The 13,303-nt window shown below is 42.1% G+C and overlaps 1 protein-coding gene across 2 annotated transcripts in view; it reads right to left on the reverse strand.

Moving 5' to 3' along the window:
* The window catches only part of proca (protein C (inactivator of coagulation factors Va and VIIIa), a), an 11,792-nt gene extending 7,786 nt beyond the window's left edge, over positions 1-4,006 (reverse strand). The window contains exons 1-5 of one of the 2 annotated variants that reach the window (XM_050074948.1): positions 3,810-4,006; positions 3,344-3,370; positions 3,113-3,196; positions 1,196-1,353; positions 416-440 (exon numbers count right to left, since the gene is read on the reverse strand). In XM_050074948.1, coding sequence (XP_049930905.1) covers positions 416-440; positions 1,196-1,353; positions 3,113-3,196; positions 3,344-3,370; positions 3,810-3,822 — 307 coding nt within the window. In that variant the 5' untranslated portion in view covers positions 3,823-4,006. Of the gene's footprint in view, positions 1-415; positions 441-1,195; positions 1,354-3,112; positions 3,197-3,343; positions 3,371-3,603; positions 3,731-3,809 lie in introns of those variants that run through there. The other variant, XM_050074949.1, reaches the window with a different exon arrangement.
* Between the last annotated feature and the right edge of the window lie 9,297 nt (positions 4,007-13,303).

A 13,303-nucleotide genomic window follows, 5' to 3' on the forward strand; every position in this document is an offset into this window, starting at 1 on the left:
TGGAGGCTGACGGCGCCCCAGATTCAAACGTCCAAAAACACATAATTGAATCCACAAAGTATCTCCATACTGCTCGTCCGTAGTGATCCAAGTGTCCTGAAGCCCCAACGTAAAAAGTTGTTTGGAAAAACCTCATTTTAACTCTTTTAGCCTCATTGTAGCCTGTAGCTCTGACTGCCTCCATTAGGTGGAGTTGTGTTGCTACCTCCTCTCCCCTTGGATCTCCGCAAGTGTTGTGAGGACTCTAAAACTTCACCTGAGCCTCCCTCGGCATATGGGTGAGTAGATAATGGCTGAATTTTCATTTTTGGGTGCACTATCCCTTTAATGATCTATTTCTAAACTGTACATAAAAGAAAGTGAACAAAAGCTGACTTTAGAATGATGCACACTGAACAGGTTCAGGGTTTCCTACCTGTGTACACCGTCCAGAACTCCAGCTGGAAACACACAAAAAGACGATCAGGAAACCTCAACAGCTCGTCAGACGCCACATCATCAGTAAATAGATCAACGAGGATTCATTCATGTTTTGGAGTGTGTCTCAAATCACATACTTCCTTTAGTACACGTCAATGTAGTGCACTATGTACTTATGCGTTGTCTCAAATCGCACACTTAGCGGAAGTGATGGCGGCTTTTTTTTTAAAACCACCTCTTCATTTTCTTTGTCTTCTTTTTAAGCAAACTGCAAACCACTGGTGGAACATTATTGCCAACATCTGACGGCTATCTCCACCCACACATGAACCAAACTTCCACCACAGGGCCAGTGCTGATAAACTGTGCTGCTATAGCTTGGAGCAAGTAGCTAATGAATGCTAACGTTAGCACTCATATTATTGTTTGCGGTACCAAATCATTACAGGCCCAACAAACTTTACTGACAGTTTTGGTACTTAGTTCAAAAAACATGTAAGTAACAGGCTCCTTGTCGTCTGTCGGTTTGGTATGTCACAAAGATGGCGACTGTTGAGGTTGAGAAGTGTCTCTCATTCCACACTCAACTTGTGGACCATGTTGAGTGTGTTAGTAGTACACTGCATTTTCACGTACTATGCTGTGTGAACGTACTTGGCACACACACATCATATCAAGTGTTTAGTACAGACGTACGTGATTGGAGACACGCTGCTGGTCTTCATTAAGTTACCTGCTGATGTAACAGTTAACAAGACTAAAATTCACATCTTACTGTTGCTTCCCTGCTTTGGAAAATCTCTCGTGCTTCTTCAAAGTCACATTTTTCCTCCACACATTCGCGCTCCATCGAAGCGGGTTTCAGCTCCTCCAGGAAGGAGTTCGCCCGGCGAGAGCGGAGCAACATGTGAGCCTCCGGAGCGTCCGAGAAGACTGAGTGGACACAGGAAGAGACAGAGAGACGCGTTACACTTAAACAGTTTAAAGTTTTAATGTCGGTGAGTCTGCTGACGTCTAATGTCTTATTTTTCTGTGACAACACCTGAATATAAACTTTAACGTGAATGTTTTTACTTTCAAATCTGAGGTCAAGACTTTAAGGAGTCGATTTAAATCCTCATATGTTGCTTCTTTGTTGGCAGTTTGTCTGATCACATTAATAAACTATTAAACTCATGATCCACTGTCACGTCACATTAGTTCTGTATTATATTTATAAACTCAAACTTTGCTTCATGAAAGTTTGATCAATATTAAATTAAGGAAATCCATCTATTTGGAGTCGGGAATAAACTTTGATCATCAGGTTGAAAGAAAATCACGACTCATTTACAGGGTTCATAAAACTTAGGGAAAGTTAGATTCAACACATTTTAATGACTTTAATGCCACAGAATGAAAATTAATTTTACAATAACCAAATTCAGGACTTCCACACATCTTCATGGACAAAACTTTTCCATGACTTTTCAAGGACTCATAATGAACTGTAATGACCATTCACAACATGAACAGAACTGTCTGCTGTAATTTACTCCAGATGTTTGAGGTATGAAAACTAAACAACCTTTTCCAATCTCTAATAGTCGATCTTGTTTGTTACATGACGTGAAGGTTATCGACGGAAGAGTACTGTTACAGTTTCATTACACACAGCAAAGCTCTACGACTTTTCCAAAACTTTCAATGACCTTTACTAATTCCATGACCTTTCCAAGCCTGGAAAATGAAATTATGACTGTTCAAGGTTTTTCATGACTGTAGGTGGGTTTCCATCCACCTATTTTTATTCGCATTTTCAACAATTGCGAAAAAAAAAAAACTTGAATGGAAACGACAGAAATTCGAAAAAAGGCCGAAATATCGTAAAAAAGTGGAACAGTCAGCGTATCGATATTAGGAAAATGTGACTTTTGGCAATGGAAACAGATTTAGCGAATAAACGATGACGTAGGCTACTGGATCCTACTTCTACACGCCACCTACTGCTCGACCTGTTGACTCCCAATACTTGCAAAACAATAATGAATGGAAACGTGCATAAATTCACATTTTCTTTTGCGCATTTTCTCAAAATTCGCTTAAAATTTGCGATCCATTTGGATGGTAACCCAGTGTGCGGTTAACGCTGCAAATTTGTTGACTTTGCGGCTCCTCATGTCGTCCAGGGTAAAGTGACGAATGACTAACAGACAGTGCATCCTCTGCTCCGAGCATCTCGGCCACAAACAAAATATGAGCGTCCTTATCTGCGTGACGTTTATGCGAGGGGCATTTGGTAAATTATTTAAAAAGAAAAAGGTACTGTTATTTTAAGATTTGACGATGTAACTTTGGGAAAAAAGATTCATAAAATCCTACTTGCCATGTCTTAGCATTTTTTTAAACTTTTGAAAGACTAATTTAAGATATTTTAATACTAATTAAGGTGTTTTTAATTCAATGCCTTTAAGACTTTTTAAGGATCTGTGGGAAACCCTGTACATTTTCGGTCAATAGACTTATTGATGGACTAATTATTTCACTTTTATAAATTGATGAGGAGTTTAATTCATAACTAACATTTATAAACTCGTTGTGTGTAAGAATCTTAATTTGTAAGCTGTCAGAAATCAGTAAAGTAGAAGCTCTGTGACGTTTCAGCGAGAAACATTAATAAAAACTTGAGAGGTCTGAGGACATGTTCACCCACCTGACATACTGAGCACTGACGCCGACCACAAAGCGACGATGACGGACACGCAGAGGACGAGGCGGGACATGACCTCAGTCAAACCTGCAGCCAATGAGACGAGACAGACACGAGCCAATCGCCTCTTCCTGTCAGTATTTATATTTACCTACTCTCTGAAGTGAAGCAGAACCTGTGACACAAACATTCACACACATGATCCACGTCTACGTGATGGTTAGTGACACTCACCAGATTGACGCAGGTTGATAAGATGATCTGTGGAGACAAAATCACAGCAGCGTTTTTAAATTATTGATCATTTTCAGATGAGAATACAGAGGCCTCCAAACACACACACACAGCTGGGTCCCTGTTTGAACCTCTGCGACCTTTGACCCCTGAACAACGGGGGGCTGCAGAGCCGAGACGACGTCCTCAAACCGCCACGACAACTATGATACAGAAACGACAAGCGGATTTCAGAGAGCGAGGAGCGTTTTTGTACTTACGTGTGAAGAAAGGAGGTTGTGAACAGGGACGATGGTTCGCTCTGTTTCTGGTATGTTAATGACTAACTGCCAGTGTTTACTGAGAGTCCACAGTCTGCAGCTCAGCACTGTCAACACACACACACACACACACACACACACACACACACACACACACACACACACACACACACACACAAACCTCCCCCTAACATCCACCCACTCACCTCTGAAACACATCAGAGCCCCGTTTCCCAAAAGTCCCAGGAAGTACTTTAAAACCTTTTAACACAAGTGTCCATCTGTTGAGTCCACTGAGACCACGACCTCCACTGCAGCGTCTTCGCCAAGATGTCCGCACAAAACCACTTTGAGAGTCGATAAGATTAAAGGCACTTGTTTTTTAATCACCCTGTCCACTGCAGCTCTTTATGTTGAGCCACTCCTAAAAGTTGTGTCACGTTCTGACCAGATGTGCTCACTGCCGTATCTGGAACGCTCCAAACAAATAAAATGCGTTTGTGTGTTGAGATAACGAATGATTTTGTTCGTCAAGACTCAGACTACAGGCTGGGGATCTTTAGATTTACATTTCCATAACTGAAACAAACACACACTTCAGTGATGCAATACACACTCCTGCTAATAATTTAGTGTGATTACACTGACCACTATGTGGCGGCAACTTGAGCTTCAAACTATTCATTAATACACGATAATAAGTTGATATTGCGAATGTCGTGTTTGGGAGAATTCCAGAGGCGCCGGCAGAACGGCTGAAGGATCCAGAACCCATGGTAGTCCAGCGGGCAGATGGTGATGTGAGCTTGAGTGCAGAAGAGGATCTAAGAGTTCAGGAGGGTGTGTAGATATGAAGGAGTTCAGACAGGTAGGAAGGGGCTGGGTTATGAAGGGCCTTAAAGGTGAGACCCAGAATCTTGAAATCGATGTGATATTTAACAGGAAGTCAGTGAAGCTGCTGGAGAACAGGAGTGATATGATCTATGGCGGGGGTTATAGTTAAGATACGGGCAGCACTAGAGTTCATGAAGACAGTCGAGAGGAAAACCAGAGAGGACAGAGCTGCAATAATCAATACGAGATGTAACTGAAGAATGAACGAGGATAGCAGTGCTGTGAGGTGTGAGTGACGGGTGAAGACGATCAATGTTGCATAGATGAAAGTATGCAGACTGAGTAACATTACTGAGCCTCAAAGGTCAATGTGCTGTCCAGGATGACACCCAGACTCTAAACCTGAGGGGAGGGACAGCCTTTGGAGTTGTCAATGGTCAGAGAGAAACTGTGGTTTAACCAAAATAGATTTAGTACCTGGTTGTCAAGGTTGTCCCTTGTCAACAATCCTGTTTGTGACCTTCATGGACAGGATCTCGAGGTGCAGCCGGGGGGAGGAAAAGGTCCGGTTTGGGGACCTCAGAATTGCATCCCTGCTTTTCGCAGATGATGTGGTTCTGTTGGCTCCATCACACCGTGACCTCCAGCATGCACTGGGGCGTTTTGCAGCCGAGTGTGAAGCAGTCGGGATGAGAGTCAGCACCTCCAAATCTGAGGTCATGGTCCTCTGTCGGAAACCGGTGGATTGCCCTCTCCGGGTTGGGGGAGAGTTACTGCCTCAAGCGAGGGAGTTCAAGTATCTCAGGGTCTTGTTCACGACTGAGGGTAGAATGGAGCGTGAGATGGATCAGAGGGTCGGTGCGGCTTCTGCAGTGATGCAGGCACTGCACTGGTCTGTCGTGGTTCAGAGGGAGCTGGGCCGGAAAGCAAAGCTTTCGATTTACTGGTCCATCTACGTCCCAACCCTCACCTATGGTCATGAGCTCTGGGTAGTGACTGAAAGAATGAGATCGCGGATACAAGCGGTGGAAATGAGTTTCCTCCGTGGGGTGTCTGGGCTCAGCCTTAGAGATAGGGGGAGGAGCTCGGACATCCGGGGGGGAGCTCGGAGTAGAGCCGCTGCTCCTTCACGTTGAAAGGGGTCAGTTGAGGTGGTTCGGGCATCCGACTAGGATGCCTTCTGGACGCCTCCCGCTGGAGGTGTTCCGGGCACGTCCCACTGGTAGGAGGACCCGGGGCAGACCCAGAACACGCTGGGGGGATTATATATCTCATCTGGCCTGGGAACACCTTGGGGTCCTCCAGGAGGAGCTGGAAAGCGTTGCTGGGGAGAGGGACGTCTGGGGTGCTTTGCTTGGCCTGCTGCCTCCGCGACCCAGCCCCGGATAAGTGGATGAAAATGGATGGATGGATGGATGGATGGATGGATGGATGGATGGATGGATGGATTTAGTACCTACAAGGAGAACCTCAGTTTTATCACGGTTAAGTTTGAGGAAGTTGTTCAAAAAAGGGTCAGTGTGTGGGATTTCAGGTGATATATTGGCATTAATGGAGTATATAAGTATGTTCTCTTAAATGTAGAATCTATAATCTTTACTGGTCTGTTTGTTTTTGAGAGGAAGAGACCTCTGTGGATGATTCAGCTTCCCATAAAAAACCTCCTGAACACTGAAGGAATTCGAACCAGGAGAAGTTTCAGCTGGTTGCAATCTGCAATCCTCACCACTAGATGCAACTAAATCCCCTAAATCTGACACACTGGTCCTTTAATTTCATGTAGCACCAACATCATTTTATCTTTCCTCCTCTCTTGTTGTCTCCCATTCAATAATGTCCTCTCTTCTGTCTGTTTCTGTCTTCTCACCTTGTTTTTTTTAAATATCTTACTGCGCTTGTTTTTGTCTGTGATCTTTAAATAAAAATATTTAAATCATGTTACACTTCTTTTGTTTCTCTTTTGTGTCTGCTCCTCTTCTTGTGTCTTGTTTCCTTTTGACTCCTCTCTTCTTTTCTGTTGTTCTCTCCTTTTTCATTTTTTTTTCTCCTCCTCACCACTAGATGTCACTAAATCCTCCTAAATCTTACAAACTGTTCCTTTAAAGGAGCTGTATCAGCTTAAACATCAAAATGGGAAACTTTCTTTACTAAACTCTTCTATGTTGCAGCTCAAACCTGCATTTCACTGCATATCAGAGTGAAAATCTGAGTGTGTGGATGTGAAAAATGATTTGGTTGAACCCAATCATTGATTAATTTAGACAGAGGTTGGCAAAATGCACAGATTCACTAATGATAATTATCATCAGCAAAGATCAGTGTACAATACACCTGTGTCAGTAAGTTGAAGGCAGAACAAAATGGAACTTGTCTGTTGACTGAAGTTTCAATATTATCAACAGAGTGAGACGTCCTCTCTCCAGATGAGTCACATTCTCCCAGTTTAACTATTAAAATCATATCAATAATTTAAAGATAAACTTTATAGTTTAAAATCAGGACCTGCAGTATTTGGATCAAGTGTGTCCGATTATATAGAAGGATGACAATAAAGCCTCTCTTATCTTAAATAAATTGTTTAATTAACCATATTTTGCATGGAGGCTCATTATTTTTTTATTGATGCTTTTTATTTTTAGCACTTAGAGGGAGGACAACAGGACTTTCACTGAGGATCAGTTTAATTATCTATGAATCATTTTGTCAACCTTCAGCATCTGTATCAGTATTATCAGTATTATGCAGGATTCTGTCTGTCCTGTGGATCTCTGTTTGCTTTCTAACCATATTAAAAGGGTGTGTGACTTTGATCAACGTGGATTGGTGGACGTTTAAATATCTGAATATATGAAACACAGTCATTTGATTCCACATCAATACAAATCCAGAGCAGACAGAAAACACGATGTACCTGTTCAAAGTGTGCGAGCTGCAGATGACGACAGACTCCTGCAACAAAAACACAGAAAAAAGTCAACGTTAGAAAAAAGGCTGATGATAAAGATATAACGAGGCGTCTGAGACCTCGATACAGCTTCTTTCCAATTTGGAATTACGTAACACCCACGCAAACACACACAAAGAGTATAAAGACTGAGGCATCAAATAACTGAGATCAGAAAGATATCAAGACACAAATGGAGATTAGGAGAAGGAGAACATTTCCTCACAAGCACAAAAAACTGTTTATGCAACGGAGGACGGTGCACTGACTTACATGTATTCCCCCGTAGGGATGCCAGTTTCGGTTTATTTTGCTTTCAACAGCCCGACACACATTAACCAGTAACTAACTAATTACGGTCTCAGGAAAGAGCAAACTTAAAATGACATGAACACAAGAGGCCTTTCCTTTTGGTCGGGCGCTCCATCGACTCAGTGAGCTCTAGCTCCACACTTAAAAGTGCTTCTCATTTAATTTTTTGCCTTTTCTTTTATTTTCTGTTGGCTTTGCTAACAGACAGCCAACCAGCTGCACTACCCACCCTGCCCTGCTCACCTTCTGGTCTCCACTGGTTAGCTAATGTTAGCCTTGGTTGCCCTACACTACACACCAGCTGGGCTGGGTGGAGGCTAGCCAGCGGTGCCTGGTAGTGGGAAGACTTTGCTGCAGAAACGTGGTGGCCACCATCCAGTCTCTCTTAGGTTGCCCCGTTAAGTAAGCGGCTTCATTTTGAGCCACAAACCCCCTTTAGCATTGTTAACTACGTTAGCACCACTAGCAATGCTGACACTGCTGACGGTGCTAACATCACTAACAGTTAAGTTAATAATGCTAAAGGGGGATTGCTGATCCGTTTTAAGTAAATTTGGCCTGAAAAAGGCGTACGCCACTTCCCACGCAGAAGTTGTGATGTATAAAAACTGACTTTGACCCATGCACACGAATATTTTGGAGATGGGAAACTGGCGATGCAGATGGTGAGGTGGAGGCCTGACTGTAGTAATTGTCAAATATTTTCTGGCACACGCCATTTTTGGCTTTTGTCCGTTGGTACATTTTTTATCATGGATCCTACGCACTGTTTTATAACTCAGACCCCAAATGACTAAAACTGAAAACAGTTCCATGTTACTAATCAGTGTAACTCCGGCGCTGCACATTGCAGTTTGGTTTCTTACTACAGTGGCGGATGTGAAAACGCAAATGGCCATATCGGGAGCCAGTGTTTGATTTGTCCATTGTGAGCTACTGTAGAAACATGGTGGTGCAACATGGCGACCTCCATAAAACAAGACTCACTCCCTCTGTAGATATAAACAGCTCATTGTGAGGTAAGAACACAACGATTCTTACTTTCAGGTCATTACACACTAAAGGAAACACTTATGTTATATAATATTCCATTTCTGCTGTGAACAGGTCAAATCAGAGGCATCTGTGCAGTGCTGGTCGTCTCTGCCTCCAGTTGTCTGCCCTCCACCTCGACAACGCACCGATGTATTCCTAGAATTATAAGTTATCAGGTCTAGGGCAGAAGGAACCATCATCTCCATTTTATTATGAATGAACCTCTGTATGTTGAGACATGAACACACCAACATACTGTTTGAATATCATGTGTCACATGAGCCTCTAAAAACGTGACCTCTCTCCCTCAGGTGACATAGATGACATTTTTTGTATTCTTGCAGCCTGTTGGAGCTTCAGCTGACCTCAGGTTGCCTGTCAATGCCGCCCAATGCACAGTAAAACCCTTCAAACAGGAATGCAGGTCTTGTTGTTCACTGTGAACTGGTACAGGCGTGAAATCCGGGCCGGCCTCCGGGGTGTTGCAGAGCGCCGCTGGCTGTGGAAACCAGGACAGATATTAAGGTTAACTATTCATCCTCTTGTTGTCTTTTGTGCCTTAGCCTTGTTCCCTCAGCTCGCTTTACCTTTGTGTCCTCCTCTGTTTTGATTTTTCAGAATAAAAGCAGGCCTGGGGACATAAAAGAGACGTCTCTGGTTCCACAGGCGACTCTGCGATGGGGTGACTAACAGCGTTTTGGAATGAGACCGAGGGAGGGTGCGGCTCTGTCCCAAGCGTGTCTTCTTGTGATAGAAGTCTGAGAACTGGCCCGTCGCCTGCTGCTTTGTGTCAGAGATTTCTGTTTGTTCCCTTCACTTCCCATTAAAAAGTTTAAGGAAGGGATCAGTGTTTGCGTCTTTTTGTCTGCAGAGTGCAATTTGTCTGACACAAGTTTTGTTGAACAGTCGATGTTTTGATTGAAGGCGCTGATAGTTCGTGTTTATGATGAACTTCAGTTTTCTCTACAACGAGGACTGCAAAATATTCTGATCCAAATAAATTTACTTCCATTGAGCAAATAAAGACTTTATAAGATTTGACACACAAAAATCATCAACTACAAAACACTATCCTATTTGTACATCTATGAGTCACTCAGTGTTACCCTGAACCTGTTTTTCTCTTTACAGAAACGGTAAACATGAAGATTTATTGATTGGGAGCATGTTTAACATGAGGAATCATACCATAAGGTTATAAACTAGGACACAACTCGAGCAGTATAATCCAAGTCTCATTATCCAGTCGTACGCTCAGTACTTCCCAAACGCATGGATTTTTGCTAAACCATAATAATTAAAACCAAACTGACAGTGAAACTTATCTGTGCTCTTTTCAAAGCCAGTCTCCAATACTAAGGCTACTTCGGCAGGTACTGAACATACCGCTGGTAAATGAGACTTGGATTACACAGCATGAGTTGTGTGAAACTTGGAAAACAGATGTTTCAATATAGTTTTCTGTTGTTAAACATGATCCCCAATCCATCAATAAATCATTATGTTCATTGTTTCCTTGGAGGCATGCAAGAAAAGAAAGTTTTCATCACCAATTCAAGGTAACTCTGGATGACTATAGTTTGGTTTATTTGCACAAACGTGTGTACAGAAAAGACAGTAAGAATTTAAAGTTTAAACACTGAAGGAGAGGTTAGAAGGTAAAAATTGCTTATGAAGATACCTCCCCTATTAAATAGCAACAAATATACATAAGAAAGAAAAGCTAAAAACAGAGATTGTGTTTTGTCCTTTTCAGATGTTTTTGAATAGTGATAGTGAGATACTGGCTGCGTGATGAAACAAAACCAGCATCAGATGGACTGTATTCATAATCAATACGCCACAATAATATAAATAACCAGCGGCTATTCATCAGTCAATGAGAATATGTGTGTGTGGGGGGCATAAGCACACACAGCCAGCAGCAGCAGTAACTCGCCGCAGCAAGCCAACAACCCGTCTGCGGTCATTTTGACTTGACCAGCAGACTTCACTACAAGCTGATTGACTGTAGAAACAAGTGATGTGCTTTAAAACCAGCCGCTGGCGATTTGACCAGCTGAGTGTCAGGTGACGCCATCAGCCGGCCTGAGTCGAGCTCAGACCGACCAGTTCACACTGCTGACACTTTTCTCTGCAACGTTCTAAAATGATGACAGGGCAGGTTTAGAGGTTAAAAAGTATCTTAAAAACCAAATTAATTTCACATATGTAAAACCTTTAGAAAATAATGTTTCACCTGAGAAGCAGAATTAGTCCATTGATAAGTTAGGTAGAACATTATTTGTCCCAATTCTCAAGAATGGGGTTTTAAGTTTAAGTTTTAGTTTATTTACTTTATTAATCCCCCTGAGGAGAAATTCAATGTTTTCACTCTTTTGTCATTAACACACAGGTCCGAAAGACACACACATGCACAAACAGGACCTATACATGCACAAAGTGGAGAGATGTCAGAGTGAGGGGGCTGCCCTTGGTGAGGCGCCCCGAGCGGTTGGGGGGTTCGGTGCCTTGCTCAAGGGCACCTCGGCAGTGCCCAGGAGGTGAACTGGCACCTCTCCAGCCACCAGTCCACGCTCCATATTTTTGGTCCGGACGGGGACTCGAACAGGCGACCCTCCGGTTCCCAACCCAAGTCCCTATGGACTGAGCTACTGCCGCTAAAACGCTAAAAACAAGATTTTAGGTGGGAGCTACTTCCTGGAATTATTTCATGACGAACAATGTGACTTAACTGAATAATGATGTAACTCATAAACCGTTTTGTCTCAGCTTTAGTTCACTTTTAGTTTCTCTGCAGTTGAATTGTCGCCTGAAAATTCTGTCTTTTTACAGGATGAACTGAGGTGGAGTGTTAGTCTCGACAACAGAAGCAGCAGTGAATGTTCTGAGGGAGATTTGTTTACAGTCTGAGCTTCTTATCGCACACTGACACCAAAATGACAAAGACACCACAGAAGAAAAGAAGAAAGGAGTAAAAAGAAAAGTGAGATGGAGGTGAAGAGAGGGAAGAAAGTAGCCATATGTACACAGCTTTACTGAAGTAAAAGTGCAGAGTAGATGTGTCAGCGATCATGTGTCAGCATAGTAAACTTTATGTTTGCAGGACATTTGAGTAATGAGTTTCATTTTACATTGGTTTATTTTTTTACCGTGTTTGTAATTAGTTTCATTAATATCATGGACATGAATGTCATTACAGAATGAAGTCATTATCGTCTGCTGTTAACTGCTGAAATAATAAAAGTAGGCTCCTCATTGTGAGGACTGGATGCTTTCACAGTGTTAGATTACTGTATTGTTGAGCAGCTGCTTGTGCCACAAGAGCTGTTTGTTAAGAGGATGGTAAAATAACATTCTGCAAAGTACACTGGGAAAGTCATTCTGGTCCATTACGGAGTCCTAAATACTTTGTTTTCCCATATTTCAACTTGTCAAAGCACTTTTTGGTGGCGAGTGTTACTAACGAGACGGAAAAAGAAAAAGACACTTGTTCACAGAAAAATCTTGTTTGACTTTATGTAATTAAATAATATATAATAATCTAATCACTCAGGCTGACTGTTTCCTCACTTGTTCTGACAGCTTAATTTTCCAGGTGTGGTGAAGATATTTTTGTTTAATTGTAATTTTAATTCATTTAAAAAACGGAATTACCACTTAGCAGCTACGCCTTCACACACCAGTCAAGTTGCAGTTACAGTTTACATCCATGTCTGTCCAGACTCATATGAAGCCATGACAGCTGACAATCCTTCAAATGTTGCTGCAAAGAAGCTACAAATTCTTAAACATGGATGCTTCACACACAGAAGATCTATACAATCAGCACAGTTTCAAGATTAGAGTCACCAGTTCAGTATGTGACCAAATGTCTCCCCTTCTGTTCCTAAAATATGAAATTGAATAATGGCCAAAAAAGTGTTTTGCAGAACATTATGATGTCATCACTTCATTATTTTGTCCTATTAGACATTTGCGTGAATTTGTTTCATAATTAGCGTACGAATCCTTGAGTTATGGCCAGAAATGTGTTCTGTGAGGTTACATTGACCTTGACCTTTGACCACCAAATTCTAATCAGGTCATCCTTGTGTTAAATTAGACGTTTGCGCCAAAATTGAAGAAATTCCATCAAGGTGTTTTTGAGCTGTCACATTCGCGAGATTGAGAGAGACAAGCTGACAGTGACCTTGACCTTTGACCACCAAAATCTATTCAGTTAATTGAGTCCAAGTGGACGTTTGTGCCACATTTTAAGAAAATTCCTCAAGGCGTCCTTGTGATATCGTGTTCATGAGAATGGGACGGAGGGACAACCACTGTCACCGGTGCAGAAGCATAACAAAGCTGACTATAGAACTGTTAATCTGAGAGGAACTGTCATTTTCTCAATAACATGTAAGAGCTAACAAACGAGTTCACACTATCATCTTGTTCACAATAATACCGGTATGTTTTTGAATATCATATGAAAAATTCATATTGTGATACTCGCAATATTTGGACTTGTTGACATACAGTACTGACGTCATACTGTTACCCCCGGCAACAACAAACATGGCTGAAAACGAA

Source organism: Epinephelus moara, chromosome 21 (genome assembly GCF_006386435.1).
Source record: "Epinephelus moara isolate mb chromosome 21, YSFRI_EMoa_1.0, whole genome shotgun sequence".
NCBI classification, from domain to species: Eukaryota; Metazoa; Chordata; class Actinopteri; order Perciformes; family Serranidae; genus Epinephelus; species Epinephelus moara.